This window comes from Cyprinodon variegatus, unplaced genomic scaffold (assembly GCF_000732505.1).
Source record: "Cyprinodon variegatus isolate N-32 unplaced genomic scaffold, C_variegatus-1.0 Scaffold469, whole genome shotgun sequence".
Taxonomy (NCBI): domain Eukaryota; kingdom Metazoa; phylum Chordata; class Actinopteri; order Cyprinodontiformes; family Cyprinodontidae; genus Cyprinodon; species Cyprinodon variegatus.
In genome coordinates, this window is record NW_015150922.1 from 340116 (window position 1) to 360753 (window position 20638).

General features: G+C 37.7%; 2 protein-coding genes across 3 annotated transcripts in view; one reads left to right on the forward strand and one right to left on the reverse strand.

Moving 5' to 3' along the window:
• The window catches only part of gsg2 (germ cell associated 2 (haspin)), a 13861-nt gene extending 5903 nt beyond the window's left edge, over positions 1–7958 (forward strand). The window contains exons 7-17 of the mRNA XM_015389688.1: positions 783–927; positions 1012–1163; positions 1237–1425; positions 2126–2211; positions 2338–2400; positions 2486–2577; positions 4189–4268; positions 4515–4603; positions 5079–5221; positions 5332–5434; positions 7312–7958. Of these exons, the coding sequence (XP_015245174.1) occupies positions 783–927; positions 1012–1163; positions 1237–1425; positions 2126–2211; positions 2338–2400; positions 2486–2577; positions 4189–4268; positions 4515–4603; positions 5079–5221; positions 5332–5434; positions 7312–7513 (1344 nt within the window). The 3' untranslated portion in view covers positions 7514–7958. The remainder of the gene's footprint in view (positions 1–782; positions 928–1011; positions 1164–1236; positions 1426–2125; positions 2212–2337; positions 2401–2485; positions 2578–4188; positions 4269–4514; positions 4604–5078; positions 5222–5331; positions 5435–7311) is intronic.
• Positions 7959–10483: 2525 nt separating this feature from the next.
• The window catches only part of LOC107094199 (trichohyalin-like), a 38940-nt gene continuing 28785 nt past the window's right edge, over positions 10484–20638 (reverse strand). The window contains exons 16-18 of one of the 2 annotated variants that reach the window (XM_015389685.1): positions 18021–18128; positions 15704–16095; positions 10484–10862 (exon numbers count right to left, since the gene is read on the reverse strand). In XM_015389685.1, coding sequence (XP_015245171.1) covers positions 10790–10862; positions 15704–16095; positions 18021–18128 — 573 coding nt within the window. In that variant the 3' untranslated portion in view covers positions 10484–10789. The remainder of the gene's footprint in view (positions 10863–15703; positions 16096–18020; positions 18129–20638) is intronic. The other variant, XM_015389686.1, reaches the window with a different exon arrangement.

Sequence of the window (20638 nt, forward strand, 5' to 3'; positions counted from 1 at the left end):
AAAAATTATATGGGTGAGTAGAGCATGATGTAATAACGTAAAATCAAGGGGCCAATGTAAAAATAAAACTGTATTCCCCTTTAAGTTAGTGTTTTTCTGTTTGGTTTTTTTTTTTCTCAGATTGTCCTTTACAGGCCACAGTTCTATCATTAAACCTGCACTGCACATTAGTTTCTGTTGTTCTGTCATAGAATCGTTGTATGTTAGCAGCATGAGAAAGTTCAAGAGGTGTGAATACTTTAGCTATTTAGTGTAGCTGTTGGATTGGATTTTTGAAATGTTTTAGATAAGAGCAAAAAGGTTATTTAAAAAAATAGTTTATTTTGGTAAAAAACAAAGTTTAATGTCTTCCTTTTATGTTTTTGTCCTTCATTTAGCCATGTCCCATTGAGTTCTTGACATCAACAGGGCAATTAGTAATCGATAAATCGTTTATAGACTCTAAAACATGCCTTTATGTGACAGAACAACCCACTTAGAGCAGGAATTAAAACAGAACTGTAAAACTATATATTAATATTTTGTGTTTAAGATAAAAAAAGAAAAGAAAAACAATTTCCTCTGTCAATTTGCTCTATCCAGAACTCCACAAGTGGAAAAGTTTTAGTTTGACCTTTTGATATTTGATTATTAATTGATTAGTCGAAAAAAATAATCAATAGATCAATTGATTAACAAAATAATCGTTAGTTGCAGCCTTAATCACCAAACAAGCAGGAGTGAGACCTTTATCAACACCCCGGATGTAGCAGGATTTCATCTGTTACCCACCGTGTGTGCAGGACTATCTTGGAGCTGCGATTAATTTCTCCACTCCGCTGAGGACAAGTCGGCTCAACCTATCATCCCTGCTGGCTGATCTAACACCCAGAACGCACACCTGGAGCCGGCTCAAAGCTGCCCTCTCTGTCCATCGCAAGGGCATCGGTAATAATATTGCATTAAGTTGTGTAAAGTTTGAATCCAGATTCCACTGAGATCTTCTGACCCAGTTTCTCTTCCTGTCTCTAGTACAACTCACTCCGAGTCATTTGGATAAGTCGGTGACGTGCACTCCCAGAAGATTTGGTTTATCAGGCGTCAGGCAGGATCTGCTTTCCTCTCCAGGATGTTCTCCTCTCCTCAGATGCCTGAAGTCCCAGCTGGGGAGCCCACATTCCCTGGTAAGACATGCACTAAACACAGCTACACATGACGGGCTTGAATATTTTAACCCTTTACTTTCTGCTTTTTAAGGCTGTTGGTGAAGATTTTGATCTGACAGATGCACAAAAGGTGTACGCAGAGTGTGGCCAGTCAGGTCCTTTGCCATGGGAAGAGTGCATTCTCCCCAGTCGTATGAAACGGTGTGTGAAGATCGGAGAGGGAACTTTTGGGGAGGTGTTCTCTACCACCAATGCTGCAGGAGACATGGTGGCACTTAAAGTATGTGGATTCCTATCTATGCTTACCATGATTTCTGTGTGAAAATGTTATCTACAGCCTCCCTCAGACTCTTATTTCAATGTTTCCAGATCTACATTACTATCGATAAAATGGAATAGAAAAGTATCAGCTTTTCCAGACTTTATTCTCCCTGTTTAAAGTGTTGTCCTTTCGCATGCTAGCAAAACTGTCCATCTGCTTCTCAATCTGTCATTACATATTTTATTTGTATACTCCATCCTTTTTTAATCTGTTTATTAGGACTGAAATATTTGGATTAATTGTGATTAATTGATTATTTAAATAATTGTCAACTAATTTAGTAATCAGTTAATCCTTAACTGGAGTATAGAGACTCTAAAACATGCTTTAGCTGACAGAGTGACACAATTAGAGCAGTAGCCATCTACCTAACATTCAATCTCTGCAAACATCTGTTCCTCCATCCCAACATCCACCCATGTTTAGAAAAGCCCAGGCTTTGGACAGAAAAGTATGTAGGATTGCAGCATTTACAAAACCTACTTTGTTTGTTAAATCAGATGTTTGACCTTAAATGGCTGAATAATTGTAGGCATCAAACTGCAATGAGAAGTCAACCATCTGAATATCTGCATGTACTCTGATGCATGTTGGTGTCTGAATGAGGAAGAAATGCTTTAGAGAAATGATCAGTGAACCCCATCGGTGCTGTTTTCAGATTATTCCAGTAGAGGGCAGTGAGAAGGTGAATGGAGAGGACCAGAAGACCTTTGGAGAAATTCTCCATGAGATCATTATCTCCAAGTGAGTGATGTTCCAGGCACACACTGTTAGGAGGTCTGAAATACTGATTAGAATCAGGAGAATTTGAAAGTGCTGCAGTGTTGTCCTGCTGAGCAGAGGAAATGTTTTGTTTTTGTTCTTTCAAAGGGAGCTTAGCAGCCTGAAAGAGAAGCAGCAGAACCAGACTCATGGCTTTATTGGACTTAATGAGTACGTTTATTTCTTTGGTGTTTTTTTTTTCAGTTTCAAAGTTCTATTCTGTGTTGATCTAACTCCATGTGTGTTTTATTAACAGTCTTCACTGCGTTCAAGGCTGCTATCCACTGGATTTCCTGAGAGCATGGGATGGATTTGACCAGCTAAAAGGATCTGAGAATGACCGACCAGGTATTTATAAAAACTGATATACATATACACTGAGGAAAATAAGTATTTGAACACCCTGCTACTCTGGAAGTTCTTCAATTTCGAAATCATGCAGGGGTCTGAAATTGTTACCGTAGGTGCATGTCCACTGTCAGAGACAGATATCACAACGTATTTTTACTATTTATTTGTTTGATACAGCAGCAAATAACAGGGTTTCCGCGGGTCAATAAAAATCATTACCGTATTTTCACGACTATAAGGCGCATATAAACGTCTTTTTTTTCCTCAAAATGTGCGGTGCGCCCTATGTGTTACTGCGGACGTTGTTTAGACCGCCATTAGAACGTTAAAAGGGGAAGTGTGGGCGTGGATTGTGTATAACAGAACAGGTATGTGCTTTATGCAGAACATTGTTGTCATAACAACCCTGAAAATGGCAAAGGAATGCGGGACCTGGCTGCAGCCTGTCGACGGGTACCTGATGGTGGCATTAAAATTATTTCTAAGAGCATTGAAAAGCATTACATTTGAGTTATTAATTCCTGTATAAACCCTGAATAACCATTTGAACACCTGCCACACCAGAACCTTGGTTTGCTGCTTCCAGAACCACTCCTTGGTTATCCTGGCTGTGTGCTTCGGGTCATTGTCATGTCATCCTCTCCCTAATACAGTGCAGTCACCCTGTCCAATGTGCAGAAAAACACCCCCAAAGCATGATGCTACCACCCCTATGCTTCACAGTAGGGATGGTGTTCTTGGGATGGTACGCATCATCATTCTTCTTCCTCCAAACAGTTAGTGGAATTATGACTAAAAAGTTCTATTTTGGTCTCATCTGACCAAATGACTTTCTCCCATGACTCCTCTGGATTATCTAAATGGCTATTGGCAAACTTAAGACGGCATTCACATGTGATGGATTAAGCAGTGGAACCTTCTGTGCCATGCATGATTTCAAACCAAACGCCTTAGTGTATTACCAACAGTACCCATGGAAACGGTGGTCCCAGCTCTTTTCAGGTCATTGACCAGCTCCTCCCATGTAGTTCTGGGCTTATTTCTCGCTTTTCATAGGATCATTGAGACCCCACAAGGTGAGATCTTGCATGGAGGCCCAGTCTGAGGGAGATCGACAGTCATGTTTAGCTTCTACCATTTTCCACATTGCTCCAACAGTTGTCCTTTTCTCACTGAGCTGCTTGGTAATTTCCGCATAACTCTCTCCAGCCTTATGGAGGTCTAGACTTTTGTCTCTAGTGTCTTTGGAAAGCTGTTTGGTCTTGTCCATGTTCTTAGTTAGTGTGTTCAGTTAGAATTCTGAGATTGGTGTCAGAATTCTGGCTTTTTTCTCATATTAAACTCAAAAATCTCTTAACTTGTAAACATTTTTCAGTGGCCCTAATCCAATTTCAGACCCCTCCATCTAAGTTGGAGAACTTGCAAATTAGCTGGGTGTTCAAATACTTCTTTTCTTCACTCTATATTGAGATTTCAGATTGTGTTGTTGATGAACTGTGAGGTTAAATTTCCACCTACTTTGCTTCATTTTAAAGGACTTTGAAACAATTTTAAGACCAGTATTTGTTTTCATGTTTGTTTCATGGAGTCTCTTTTCACTCTGCCCAGATTTCTTTGAGAAAGACCAGTTATTTATAATCCTTGAGTTTGAGTTTGGAGGAACTGACTTGGAGAACAGCAATGGAACAGTAAGTCCAGAAGATCCATTCAGATATTTGAAACAAACATTTTCATATATCCTGTATGTCTTTGATGGCTCTCTGCTCCATCAGATAATAATAAAATCGCTGAATTAGTGAGTCTATATGAAATTAAAAGTCATTTGAGTTGGGTGGAAGAATCAGGGGAAATCCTGAAGGACAGTAACTGCTTTGCTTCCTCAAATGTGACATGAATGCTTGACATGGTTTAAAGACATCTCTTCTTGTGCTTAGTTGGCGTCCCTGGCGGTGGCGAAGAGCGTCCTTCATCAGGTCACTGCTGCTTTGGCTGTTGCAGAGCAGGAGCTGCATTTCGAACACAGGTGCAGTAGAAACAGATTTATCTCTGAAGTTGCTCCAGAGCCTGAGCTGATCTGACTTTTCCTGACCCGTGTCTATTTTTCAGCACTGACCGACTTAATAATCTTCTTTTTTTTTTTTTTTTTTGTAGAAAATGAAACAAAAGAAATTACAAAATATAAGGGCAGCAGTTTTAAATTAAGCATGTAATGGGGGAGTTTAATGATTATTCAATGTATAGATCAAGGTGAAGTGTCCTTGCTTTTTGTCTCATTATTTATTTCAAAACAAATTAAGCCAAAGTACCTGGTTTGATGTCCTAGTTCTCAGATCTGATATATTAATTTCTTTGTCCCTCTGATCCCCTGCCAGAGTTGATCAAAGGAAAACTGTTAATTTCTAAACAAATCTCTAGTATTAACTTTTATTGTTAAACTGTTGATGTCGCATAACCTCAACATGTTGAATTGATAAACCAGTTCTAAATGTGTATTGTAGGGACCTCCACTGGGGAAATGTGCTGGTGAAAACAACCAGAGAGAAGATGGGGAGCTTTTTCCTCAATGGAACCTCCCACAGCTTGGAGACCAAAGGGGTGCTGGTCCGCATCATCGACTATTCCCTCTCCAGGCTAGAAATTGGCAAGTTCTAATATTTTCCAACTCCCACTGCTGTGATATTGCATACAGGACTTGTAACGCTCACCCTGCATGGCTTAGCCTAACCAGTAGAAGGTGTTTTTCCCCTCTAGATGATCTGACCGTGTCCTGTGACATCTCAGACGATGAGGAGCTCTTCATGGGGCAGGGGGACTATCAGTTTGAAATCTACAGGCTGATGAGAGCAGAAAATGGGTCAGTGGCACTTCAGTCATCACTGGGTTGTGTAAATGTTCTGTTTTGCAGAGACGATGGCGGCTCCATGAATCCCATCAGATGTGTGTGCGTGCTCAGCAATGCGTGGAAAACTGTTCATCCATCTTCATAGGTTTTTTTGCCATGTTTGCCACTGTTTAGGGTTTTCAGAACATCAAAAAGATTAGAATATTGATCAAAAAGACACAAGTGAGCCAAAAAATATCTAAATATCTATGGCTCTGTGTGATGGAGGGAAAATTCAGGAGAAAATGAGAAAATAATTGAGTTCTGTCAGTTTGTAGAGGGTTAGAAAAGCGTTTCTAAAGCTTTGGGACTCCAGTGAAACAGTGTCCACAAAATGAGAAAACACTGGAGCTGTAGTGAGCCCACCCAGGAGGGGTGGCCAATTCGACTCTTAAGGGTGCAGTGACAACTCATCCAAGGATTTCTGCTGCTTTTTCTAAAGAATTACAGGATATAAATTATGCTCTCTATGTTAATTAATTAACATAGAGAGTCAATCTTCATTTCTGCATTGAAGTTACCATCTTGTTGTTATGCTAGTCTGTGCTGAGAGTCAACAGTTGGAGACCATTTATCTGACTGTTTGCTATTGTTCTGTTTGAGTTATATCACTTGATAAAACTTTTAACATTCCACATTTTAAAACGCCTAATGAAAGAATCTATTATCAATAGGGGTATTGATTATTACATTTATTTATTTGTCAGGGACAATACAGATTTATGAACATTTCTGTAAGTGTCAGTATTAGCTATGAGGCTAGTTTTCAACTGTCGTCCCTGGGCAAGGTGTACAATGTCAAAGACAATTACACAAAAATATAATAAAACCCAAATAGACCATTTAAACATACTTACAAGGGAAGGTCATACAGTTCAGAGACATTAGCGTAAATATGTACAGATATTTACAACGTAATACTCAATCCTGAAATTTGGCTGAGTCATTCACCAGAAGATCGGTAAGGTCTAATGAACACATTGTTGATTTGATTTTAACCAGATTTTTAACTGAGTTCTGAATGTGTTAAAAGTGGAGGATTCTCTGATGGTGAGAGGGATGCTGTTACAAATGTTGCAGCCTAGGGCAGGACACCCCTAGTTAAAGTTGATGTCTCTACTGTTCGAATGAGACGGGGCTAAAATGACCTGCATGACTGCTGGTAGCATGAGGGGACACCCGGGTCCTACAGAGGTTAGACTGGCTGTCAGCTTCAGTATAATGATGGGACTACAAATGCATTGAGCAGATTCCAGTAGACAGGCAGCAGAAGGCAGAGGCCCCTAACGCACCAGCAGGACTGATATCTGGTCCTTTGTGCATCCGTTGCACTGCCTCCACGTTTTTCAGTATGATTCGGTGGGTTCAGCGTTGGACTGGGAATTCACAGCAGAGTGGAGCTGATCCGACTCCCAGAATCTTCAACTTTACCGCTAATCCACAGCTGTATGTCTTGTGGAGATGATGATCCCAGACCTGCTTATCAGAACTGTTTAGAGAATTGAAAACTGAGGCTGACATTAAGCGTCTGTGACCCCTCTGAAACTTATGGGCCATGTTTTAATGACCAGAAACCTGCAAAACAAAAGAACAGTCAAAAACAATCTTTAAAAGCAAAAGATCACTGATTTCCATACCTACATGTATAGAGAAACATAACTATGATTGTACTTGTTCCAGGTAGTTCAGTCAAACTTGTTTGTCACCTTTAAGGCACCATTTATGACCAAAACTAGGCCATCTCTAAGGACTCAACTCTAGATGGTACCTTGATGTGCAAACAGGAACTTTTCACCTCACTGATAAACTGAAGAGTTGAATTATTGATCCTGATTTTATTTTTTTTATAGAAACGAGTGGAGCAGCTACCACCCTCACACCAACGTGCTGTGGCTGCACTACCTGTGCTCCAAACTGCTTTCCATGAAGTACAAAACTGCAAGAGGGAAGGGCATCAAGACTGTACGAGAGGAACTGAAACATTTCTCTGAAAGCGTCCTGATGTACACCTCGGCCACAGACGTCCTGCAGAACTGTCCCATTTTTCAGTAGTGTTCCGATAATAACTCTTTATTGGAAAATCTTTTCACTAATTCCTACATTGTGTTAAATAAAAATAAGCCTGATCAGTTTTTACTCTGTGCTTTTAATGTTGGATTAATTTCCTGTCGCTTAGCAACAACTTTTTGATCGTTTCATTTGGTGCCTCCTTATTTGGCATCATTGGGCCTCTGCAGGTTTAATGCATCGCCTCAGGCTCTAGGCTGGTGATTATTTTCCCAGATTTAATGAAGTAGCTCATATGATGCATAGATGAATCATTGGGTAATTACTTAGTGACAGCAAATAGTCACGAGGCGAGTAACTAATATTCATAGCAAATTAATCTGGGAGGGGCTGCTGTGAGTGACACGGTCTGGCGCTGATTTATAGAAGCATGGTCCCTGAGGGCAATGGGGGCAAAGCTTAATATCTTTAAACTTCTCTTTTGTCTGGTAGGAAAAATCTAATAAAAATTGATATCCAAACGGAGAATGCTACCATTAGCTGTTCAAAGCCCCACATTGAATAAGGTGCACATCTGTTTTAGTTAGGATGTGGAGCAGCCTGGATTCTGAACTAAAGTGTATGTGTTTATAAATTTAATAAAAATATAAGAAAAAAAAGTGTGAATGTTACAACAGAAATTAACATCAACATATTTAAAAAACTGGTTATTTTTGTATAGTAAGTTAGTAATCAATCTGGCTAGGAACAGCAGCTGCTTTTTCTTTTAAAAAGAAAACAGACGGTAAAAGATGTTTTTTTTTTTTTTTATTCCATTTCCATTTATGTTCATTGAAAAAAAAAAATTGTTCTCAAAATAAACTTATATTGTGACAAACAAAACTTTAAAAATGCACTTCATTCTTTGACTTTAAACTGTCAGGCAGAACTTTTTTTTTCTTTTATATATAGAAATCTACAAATCTATTCTTATGACAAGGGAAAATATCGGAAATCTTTTCCCAACTTTTAACCTTAAAGGAATACGTACAATTGCACTGACCAATCAGTTTAAGCTGTAAAGAGGTTTGAGCCTTTGTGCTAATATTCATTTCTATCTTTCACAATTTCTTTTCTTTTAAAAGTACAAATACATTTTTTTTTATCTGGAGTTCATCTCCATTTTTTCCCATGGTATGGTGGGGGTTTTTTGTCGGTGTCAAATGTAGTTTTAGTAATGAAAGACTTTTTAGAGTTTACTTTGGTGCCAACAGATCTGTCGCAACTTTTCTCCTTTTCAGGGGCCTGTTTCAATAAGGAAGTTCAACCAACTCTGAGTTAAAACTTGAACTCTGAGTTGACTTATCCTGAGATTGGAAACTCTAAGTTTTGGGTTTCAGAACAGCTGAAATGAGTTAGTTCAATCAACTCTAAATTGACTGACTCTGAGTTAAGCGCGTGCACCACAACTATAAAAAGCCATTATCAATGGAGCACAGATATTACGAGTCACCATGGCAACAGCGTCAGACAAAAAAAGGTGTGCATATTTCTCACCAGCAGAACTGGATGTGCTTATGCAAGCATATGCAGAATTTAAAAAAAAAAAAAGCAACACGGCTGCAGCGGCGAAGGAGAGAGAGTTAGCTTGGGTGAAAATAGCTGCTCGAGTCAATGCGTAAGTTTACATTTTAATTACTTTTATACAGTGTTGGGTGTAATGAATTAAGTTACTTAAGTCATATAAATACTGTAATTAAATTAAAGACTATAAAAAAATAGTGAATTTAATATAAAATTTTTAAAAGGTATATTTTGATTTGAACTTTCTCCCTCTAGTTACACACTTTGGTCAATTTAAGATTAATTCATGCAATTGAATATTGTTTATTTGAAAGCATTAGAAGTGCAGTTTCTTGTCTCTCCTTGTATTGTTCAAGTGGTTGAGGTTGATTTGGGATTTAGAAAGTAATTAATAAGTAAGTAAAACAAATTAGTAAGTAGACCAATACTTTCTAGAGACAGTAATTATTACATTAATCTAATTAGACTTGTTGAAGATAAAATTTGTAGTTAGTAATTAAGAACTATTTTAGAGTAACTTACCCAACTGTTATAATATCAGAGGTGAAACTGGAAGAACAGTATTTTATTAAACCTAATTTAGTTTTCATGGATAGGTGCAATCCTGCAGGCATCAAAAGAACATGGCAGCAGCTGAAAATGAAATATAAAAACATACTTCAAGCAGGTAAGCCTTGAGCACATCATGGGAGTAGAGTAGCTACCTGGCTTTACAAACAGGATCATCCATAAAAGGACATGCCATTTCATTCCCTTTGATGCGCTCTACGTGACTGAAATGTGTGCAATGAATACTGTATGTCCCAAAAGAATCAATGAGGTGTTTAAACACCACTTCCTCTTTAAAAAAGGGGAGGAGACCAAAATAAACTCCGGATTTTCTGAAGAAAACCTGCTCCCGACCAGGTTAGGTTCACAGAGTAAATTACCATGGTAACTGACTCTGAGTATAAGTTACCTCTCTTTCAGAAACGGGCTTGACTTACTCTGCTTTCTCAGGTTTAACTTACCTCCCTTTCTGAAACAGACAACCCAGAGTTTCCCTCATTTCAGGGTTAACAAACTCAGAGTTTTCACTTAACCTCCTTTCTGAAACAGGCCCCAGAGCTTTCCAAGAATACACAGATTATGTTATGACTTTTTGTTTAATGCAACCCAAATCATAAAGAAGTATCCTCTTTAACCATCTCTAACAGCTTGAGTTTTCATCTGTTAATAAAAATTATTGTTAAAACTGGCAAGAAAGAGACGCTTACAAAAACAAAATATGTTTATTCATATTTCATTAAGGGTATCATACATTTTTGCATCAAAACAAACATAGGTTTGCAATTTTATGTGGCTCTGGATTAAATATGATAACCGCTTCCACTCTTAACAAGGTTTGTTGGTTAGAAAACAAGAAAAAAAGCTCACTTGCCCAAAGTAACTGATGAGAAAATGGTGTTTTTAAAAAAAAAAAAAAAGGAAGACTGCCTTAAATGAAAACCAAATATACAAAGTTTTATCTGGCAGACTTATGATCTGAGAAGAGGTCAGGCATGTGTTGAGAAGCACTTTTTGGTTGAGCTTTGAGGCAATGTTTGATGGCCTTGCTGGTGATGAGCCCATAAATATGTCTGTGTGAACGGCTGTGCTTTAAAGGTTTTGTCTGTGTGTTGGAAGCAGTCTGTCTCTGTAAAAGAAGCAATGAATCGTTTATATGAGATGTTTTTGCAGCTTCTGTGTGTGTTAATAGTGTTTAACATATATTTGTGCTCAGAAGGAGAAGTATTTGGTGAACCACTCCTGCTTCAGCCCTTCTGTCCCCCTCTGCTCCAGGTATGGGCCTCTGAAAGACACAAAAACTTTCATTGTGTTTTTCAATAAAAAAAAAATAGAAAAGTGCAAAGAAATGCAGCATGGAACCTTATAAATGAATATTTTCCTTATTTCTAAACACTTTCTTTTAAAACCTTATGTGCATATTAATGGTGGACAAAAGTTTTCATAAGACCGCACATTAAAAAAGGTTTATAATAAAGTGGTTAGAGAAGGCCCAGCAGTTCATAGTGTAATTTGTGCAATAACTAATGTGCAATCACTACTTAATACCCTGTGCAAAAACCTGATTTATATTTTATATATAATACCCAGTGCAACAACTACATATTTAAATACCCATTTAATATCCTGTGCAATAACCCTGTATAACAATCCTGTTAAATAAGAGACTTCAGCTGTTATATACACGTATCTATATAGATATATATGGACACACTGTATATACCCCGCATGCACCTTTTCCTCCTTTTGGCACCTTCTTCTTTTTGACTATTGAACCGATGTAACAAGTACATTTCTCCACTGTGAGATCAAAAAAGTCAATCATAGTGATACCAATAAGGCTCAAACAGGGCAGTCATGATGGAAAACCTCTGATTGACTTCGGAAAAATTAAGGTTCAGAGGAGTTGTCAAAATAACAGACATGCAATCATTCTGGTCTATAGAAGAGCGAAAGGTAGCTCTCCACCCTACTGTTTTACAACTGAATAAAAATAAACTGCAGATTTTAAGAATTTGATTTATTTTCGGTAAAAATAATGTTTAAACCATGTATCATTTCCCTTAAGCTTAACCGTGATGCTCTACTCGCTGCAACAGGGATTCCCATAGTTGGGTCCCAGACCCTCTAGGGGCGTCAGACATCATGTTGGGGCTTAAGCTTAAGAGGTTACGACCAAAAGGGACAGGATTATATAAATACATCATAAAATAATTAAATGTACCGTTCAACTTCCAATTAAATAATGAAACTTTTTACATCATTAAACTGAATTGGCAAATTCATGATTTCTGAAAAGAAAGTCATGTAAAAATACACAACTATTTTCACTTTTGTTAATATATTTTGTGTGAAATAATGTTAAATTATTTCACACAATCTGGCAGTAGCCAGATTGATATGTATAGAACTGATTTCTACTTTATCAATCTGGGATGACAGCCGTTCAGTCTGTCCATTAAAAGGAGGGACGTTTATAGTACAATACTTTGAGCTGATTGGGTGACGTGCCAGATAGTACCCGCCTTCCATAATACGCTTTCAGTCAATCGCAGCTTGTTGAGTGCTTTTGGCTTACCTAAGGTTTCACGGATACAAGGGACCAACTGATTGACTTCCAGAGCTTCCTTGCAGGATGCCAACTTTTATTCCGCCTATGGGTGTATAAAATATATATTTTTATATATATATATATATATATATATATATATATATATATATATATATATATGGAGGTCAATTCTAAAGGGGCGGATGTCGAAAATGAGAATAAAATATAACATAGGTAACCTGCAGTAGGGTTTTAACTTCTTCTGTTTTGTAAGTTCCCACTGCTTCAACATAAAGCTCTGAAGTAATCCTTCACTTTCATAGACAGGTTATTTTGGGCTTGTCAAGGGCAAAAGGAGTCATTGCACATCCCTGAATCCCAAATGCTGGGATTAAAATTGATGTTCTGCTTTTTGTGATTGGATCAGCTTTGCACACAAAGCTGTTTTCATCACTTTATTTTTAACTCTGATTTGTTAAGCTCAAAGTGTTTAGTGACTGTTTGTCACTGAATGTCAAAGTTCATTTATAAATTATCGATCATTAAAAGAGCTTTAAAATAAAATAATTAATTATCTAGTGACCTTATATATAGACTAATATGTTGAAGCCAACCAAATTTGAATAATGTTCAGAACTTTGAAACATACATAAAATATGGTCTCTGAAGTCTCTTGGCTGCTTTTAAAGCCTGCTACTGACTGGCTGATGGGAAATTAGTTTTCCTTGTAGCTGCAGCAGTTTTGAGCTGTTAGATTTGTGTGCTAACAAGAACCTGAAAGAGGTTCTGGTTCCTCAGCCAGAGATCATCCTCACAAGATTCTGTTTTTGCTTTGCATTGTTTATCAATTTTCTGTGCAAAATCATGCAAATGTTTTTGTATTTTTTGTCTCCTCTGTACCAGGCTACTGTCACCTGATTCTGAATCCAAAGGGAAAAGAATAGCAAGACATAAACAAAGCAGATCCTACAGCCCACTACGGTTGTTTATCTATGCTATTTTATTCTTATTTCTCACCGTCTTGGTGTTTTTGTTTTCTTCTGAAGTGTAAAATATTTCAAGATAACAAGTCAATCCAATAAGTGGAACACAAAATAGGCACCATTTTTTTTCACATGTTGCAGGGGTTACCCTAAAGCACTTTTCTTCTAACCTGACAACAGCCAGATGCATGTCTCGCTCCGCCCAGCTAGGCGGAGTGAAACATGCATCTGGCTGTTGTCAGGTTACTTTTCTTCATCATCTGAGAGCGTCCTAACTTTTGATTAATGTTCATTTGAAGTTCAGGTTCTAATTCGTATAACTTCTCCTTTTAAGGAAATTCAGTTTAACAATACATCCTTGAGATTAAAGATGGGGGATGATTTCGATCTTTAGTCGCACTGCAAGAAAAAATGTCAAAGAAAATGAAAAAATAATTGGTAATGATTAGTGATAGGATTTTATCTCTTTATTTCAGTGTAATTAAAAATAAATATAATCCTTAATGATTTCTGTTTTTTATCATATTTTTGATTGATACTAATTAAATTAGGGCTGAAACAATTAATCTGATTAATCGATTATTTAAATAATTGTCCACTAATTTAGTAATCAGTTAATCATTAACTGGAGTATAGTGACTCTAAACCAGGCCCTTAGCTGACAGAGCAACCCACTAAGAGCAGTAATTACACCAAAATTGTGAAAAAATATATAAACATTTTTCATTTAAGATAAAAAAAATGTATTTGTCTGTCAATATGCTCTATCCAGACCTCCAAAAGTGGAAAAGTTTTAGTTCTTCTTTAAGGAATCTTTGTTTTTTCTATTATTATTCGAAAAAATAATGGACAGATTAATCGATTCCCAAAATACTCTTTAGCTGCAGCCCTAAATGAAATCTTAATGTAAAATATAGACAGAATCGTTTTGCTTCTTCAAATTAGTAATATAGATCTGTTCAGAGGGAGGAAAGAGGTCAGTGTTTATTCTATAACGTAATTAAAAGTGCAACAATCTTTGCCCTGTTACAGACTACTTGGTTTTACTCATTCCTGTCACTCCTAAAGATTTTAGGTGATCAAATTTTAGAGTTCTTCAAAGACAATCTAAATGACTACAAAAAATAAGTCTTCAAACTTCTGATTTTTATAAATGAAGATAAAAACGCTATTTAACTCCCTAACTTGGCCCTCTATGAGGAGGTAACTGTCTGAGTAATCTGACATTTCAGAAAGACAATCTTAAATATATTGGTGGTACTGTGATGATCGTGACTGCTTTGCTGCTTAGGAACCATACATTCTGCTCTGGACCAGAAAAGTTACTCAGCAGGACAAACATCAAAAGAACAAGAGGAAGTCCTGCTCTGAATGGGTTAAAAAAAGGGGATGGTTCTGTCAGTCAAATATTAGACTTAAAAGTGATGAAGGCGCTGTGGCATGACCTTAAATTGTGAAAAAAATGAAACAATAGTTTACTTAAAAAGAGAGGGAAGTAATTCCTCCAAAGTTATTGCCATGATTCCTGGCAGCTACACAACCATTTATTAAAGGTGTAGTGGATCATCAAAATAAGTGGTCTTCCTAATCGTCAATCATTCTGGTCATATGTTTACATAAGCCCGTTCTACGCGCTCGTCCCTATTTTCACTTAGCGGTGGAGAGTCTGACATAGTGAAAAAATTGCAAACCTTTTGGAAAGTAATCCTGTATGAGCGATGCAAACAGCAACTTTTAAACAGAGCGTGCACGAGGAGAAATGGTTTCTTGCATGAGTTTAATAGACGTAGGTACAGAGTTGTGCATGTGCATTTTCATTTTAATTGTAGAGGGCGGGTCTTTTCTAAAATTTGTGGAAATCCTCCACTATACCTTTAAGTTTAGGGCGCTATTACTTTTTGCATATGGGGACAGGTTGGTGTGTACAGCCTTTTTCAATAAGCGGCTTAAAAAATTTATTTTTTAGTGCTGGTGGACTATTTTCTGTTATGATAAAATCTGTTTAATTGAAAAAAAGAGTTAAATAGCTATGCTACTTTCCTTATCCTCACCAGACTGTTGTGACATTAATAAACTCTGTGAGAAGCTCTAGCTGCTCCATGAAAGTCCAAATAATATTCTGTAGAGAAAATGCTAACATGTGATGAGAGGAGGGATTTTCATGCAGCACTAAGCTCTCACAGATGAGCTCATTCCTGTTGTTTACCTAGTCGAGGTTTTAATTTGAAGCAGCTCGTTTTTTTTACATCTGAAGGCCTGAGGTTAAGAGAGAAAACTAGAGCAGCACCTCAGGGAAACTGCAAGAACCAGGGCAGAACTTCTCAGAACCTCTCTTGTTAACCTGTCATTATACTGCTGTGGTTATTACAATGTCAAAAGCCTTCAGAAGGAAATGATGCACATTTTAAAAAGGCGTCAAATAAAATTTCAAAGAGAAACTGCAGCATGTTTAGAGGGACACTTTATAAGAGACCACATTGTTTACATGAGTAAATATGAGGTAAATAATTGAAAACAAGTTTTTGTTCAGAACATTTTTTGTGACTTTGATCGTAGAGAAACATCAAAGCTATGTGTGTTTAAATATCATACCTGATTGACTGGGTCTGCATGTGCCAGTGTGCCTCATGGCAGGAGGGGGACACGTATCGGATACCCGTCTGAGATGAGGGGCAGACGGGCAGAGGAGCGGTCGGCGCCGGGGTGGGAGGGATGCAGGATGTCCGGGATCTGGGGGAGCGAGGGAGGGACGGGGAGGAATGTTGGCCTAGGGAGAGGGAGGTGTGCTTGTGTGGAAGAGAGGAGGTGGAGTAGTGGGGAGAGACGTGAGAATGGGAGCTGGACTGGTGGGGAAGGGTTGAGGAAGAGTGTGGATTCGTGGAGGAGGAAGACGAGGAAGAGGAATGGGAAAGGAAGATGCTCCTGTCATAGGCAGCGTTGCTGGGGATGCTGGTGGTGCGAGGAGGAGACTCCACATCCTTTCTCTGTCAGAGAAACACAATCACAAACCGCAGAGGGATTTAATGCTCCCTGCTGACGATTATAAGAAAAAACACAAATACCCCGAAGCGAGGAAGTTGCTCTGATCTGTATCCTAGCAATTATTCTGCAATGCCAGACCCCTTAAAACATGTCATATTTATCTTGTTCTCCCATTATGTAACAAAGTTGTTCATGGTTGGGAAGTTAAATCGTTCCTTTGCAAAATATCGTAAGCTCAGATTGGAAATCGATAGAGTGATCATTGCTTTCATCTTACCTCAAGTTCTTAAAGAGATTTTAATCTGTACAGATTACTCCAACTGAGCGTAGGATTCGTTCAGCTCCTCCAGGGTCACCATGGGTGTCTGGGCTTTCTCCTGAATTAATGGTTTCCAATTCTGCCACACTCCTGTCATTTTCCATATTTCTCTCCCCCTCCTAAGTTAATTTTCCATATTTCCATATTATAGAGTACGCTACACACCTCTGATCTATACGATGCTGTTTATTTGCCAATATTTTTTAACAAACCTCCAAAGCCTTCACAGAGCAGCTGCATTTAGATTAAGATTAATAGACACACAGTAACACTCTTTACTAATCAGGAACTTCTCAAATCAGTCGTTTAAGTAAAAGAAGAGGATAAAATCAAATACATGTCAAGCCATTTTTTAATCTTGATATACTGTATATACCTTGATATACTATATATATATATATATATATATATATATATATATATATATATATATTGTTTATGCTTAATGCACCTTTTTCCTCCTTGTTTGCACCTTCTTTAATTACTATGCCAATATGTGACCAGTGAATTTCTCCGCTGTGAGATCAATAAAGCTAATCTAATCTAATCTAATCTAATCTAATCTAATCTAATCTAATCTTAAAATGACCTAAAATGTGTAAAAAATTCCTCTGTTTCAAATGTATTAGTTATGTTGATATTTTGGATAAAAATGCCTTTAAAATGACATACGGGTTGTGACTTTTTAATTGTGAGGCTCAGTCAGCCTCAATATTGAAATGAATCCTTAGGAGGCTAAACCTCCCCTGTAAAATGTGCCTGATTTCATGTTTACGTTGCGCATTATTCAGATGTTTATTCAGCTCTCGGACGCGATCTCCCCTCCACTCTGAATCAGTAAGACGCTGCCTGTCAGCCTCTATGACAAAACCCCTGTTGAGGTTTGAGCCTCGGTCTATTGAGGTAAGCAGCGACAAAGTGGAGCCCTGATTGGATAACACGCCAAAAGACATCACTTCCAGTGAGGCTAAACCTCCTAGAGGTCTATGGAGTAGGGGCGGGTCATGAAGCTGGCTGCTTGATGCTGATTGGCCTACATACGTAAGGATTTTTGACCGACCGTGGCCAGACAGCGAGGAGGTTTTCCTCAGGTGTCGAGAGGGAAAGCGATCATTCAGTCAGAACAGTAATCCTGTGCTGTGGTTTTTGGGGTTTATTGTTTCAAAGCGCCTCACAGCAGCTATTTACACCCTTTGTAGTGATGTATTTTATTTGTTCCAACATTTGTTAATGCAATACGTGATGTTTGGATTTAATTAACACCATTGAGACTGAACTTTTTCAGAGAGCAGCAGGTTTTTAGATACTCTATTTTTCCATAGTAGCTTAGTAGTTATTCCAAGAGTATAGAGTAAATATTGTTTTTCACCTCATCAATAGAAATGCTCCATGCACAGAACTGTATTGATAGGTCAAAGGCAATGATAGTAAAATGAGCTTAATGGAGTCCTCAGACTGCATCACCATATCTTTACAGTGAGCAGTAAACTGTTAACTCCACCATCTCAACAAAAAACACAATCTGGCCTCAGTTCAGAAAACCCTCCTGTGTGGAAGGAGGCTGTTTTCCAACGACTTTAAACACACATGTCAAACCGCCCGACTCACCCTCATGGTCGGCGTGACGCTCCCGGGGCGGGACTTGCTGTCACGGAGCCTGGGGCTGCTGTTGTCCCCGGCAACGGGAGGGTGGAGCTGCAGCTGATGCCTCTCTTCCTGCAGGGAAGGAGGATGAGGAAGGACTTTGACTGGCCTAATTCACCATCAGTCTGGTTTGTTTTTTTATTTTTTATTTTGTGTTGTGTGTGGAGGGCGTGAGGCTCTGCCTCATGCCATACAGGAATCTCACACAGCACCATGTTAGAGGACACTTAGATGAAATGTCTCTTTCTCCACAAATGACTGCACAAAATGAATGACGATTAATATGCGAGCATTTGAGGGATTATTTAAACACATTGAAGTGGGAAAAGTTAATTGTGAAACATTATTATTTTGTGAATTAATGATCTTTGGTTTCCTTCGTTACCTAATAGTTACATAGGTATTTTTGTATTTTTATTAAATTAAAGGGAAAAAAAATGATCTGAAAAAGGAAAATAATTTTGAAAGTAAAATAAATATATAGGAGAGAATACATTTTCATACTGATGAGAAAAACTGATGTCATTTTAGACTGAAGAAAAAGTTTTGAAAGAAAACTATTTTGTTATAGAATAATTATGAGATAATTTAAAAAAAATTTTGTTCTCTCCAATATATTCATTTTACTTTCAATATTATTTTCCCCTTTCAATTGATTATTCTTGAATTTAATAAAAACACAAAAATAACTTCATAAGATTTGACACAAAAACATGTCTAACTTAAAAAAAAATAAATAAATAACCCAGTTTAGTCATGAAGCAACTGATGGGCAGAACATCTTCTTAGTGAGGTCTCTTTTATTAGGTGCTTTTATGTTGACTCATTATTAACCATAATGGAGATGTCCTTATTTGAGTGTGCTAAGTACCCATTGTGTCAGATGGGCCCATTTTACTTCTGTGTGAGAGGCTGGGAAAAAACATAATATAAATGGTGCATCATTCTTTTTATATAACAAAGAGAAGCTGCTGTAATGACCGCACCAGTCACATGTCTGCTGGGCTGGTGAACAGCTGTTATTGAAAGCAATAGTAATGCTTCTCTTCTCGAAACTTGGAAACAAGAATTATCTGCACAAGATTAGCTAAAAGTGCATTAATATATGCAATGATATCAACAAGTCATATCAAAACAGTCAACATGCTAATATTAGCCTAGCGAACTACGGCTGCATCTGTCGAGAAAATAGCAATATCTTCTAAGATCAGTATAAAGCTGTATGCAGTTTAAGTGATAAAGGCACATTAGGGCAGCTTTCTGATTGGACTGTGTAAAGGTGACCAGTGAGACTCCTACTGGGTCCTACTGGTATAATCAATGATCTCTATTTATTCACTGGAGTCACCTGCCGCCATCTTGGTACTCCCCACTCTCACATAGTCGCGCCATAAAAATGCCTGTGATGTAATGTAATTACCATAACAATGTAATCAATACATGTATATTGCATGTACATCCTCAATTTAGCACTTATGGCACATCATTAGATAGTAAAAGGTACATGAACTGTACTTATATAACACTTTTTCAAGTCAGAGGACTTCACCAAGGTGCTTTACACTACATTCAGTCCTTCAGTCATTCACACACACAATGATGGTGGCAAACTACATTGTAGCAACAGTTGGCCAGTGTCTTGCCCAAGGACACAACGACACTAAAAGCTGGAGCCGAAGCTTGAACCGACAGCCTTCTGATTGCAGGGCAAACGCCTGCACCCAACCCCACCGTCACCAATATAGTGTCGCCAAAATAGTGTGCGCGTGTGTACTATTCTTATATCTGACTACAGTATTATTATGCTCCATTAACACACTAATTTTGTTGTGGGGAATTTGTATAACATGTTATATTACATGATTTATAGACTCATTGACTTAATACAGAATATGGAATGTGATAACTTTATCTTTAAAGTCTTCAGCCCCGTGAAAATGAGAACATCATCGTTGTTTGATGCTGTGGTAGATGTATTGTTTACATTCCGACCGGTCTAACTAGGGAGTACTAATATGGCACCAACGGCCTATCAGCAATCCAGTGAATAAATAGAGATCAGTGGTCGTAATATCTGATGCAGCATTCATAAGCTCACCGGTGAGGCAACCAAATCATAATAGTAACCTAGATTATTTTACAGCACTGCTCAGTTTTTATGCATAAACATTTACTGACTTTATTTGTGTCTGCATCTGCTAATGTTTCACATCGAATGGCTCAGACTGATTGGGACTTCTACACCACTGCACTGCAAAAACAATCTAGAAATAACTCAACATTTCTTAAATTAAGTGTATTTACCCTTATTTTCAGTAGGTAAATAAAAATTATTTGTCAATAGAATGAGTATTTTTACTCTTAAATTAAGATAATAAGATAATATGCACTGTAAATAAGACAATGCAATTGTTTTTTCCCATTCTAAATGTAAATTGTCTTGTTCCATTAGCTAACTCCTCAATGCAAGAAGAACTGCACCTTTTTTAAGAAAAAAGTGACTTATTTAGATTTTTTCCAGTATAATTTTTTTTTAACATTATGATAGAACAGAGCACTACGGAAGAGGATTAGGGCCACTG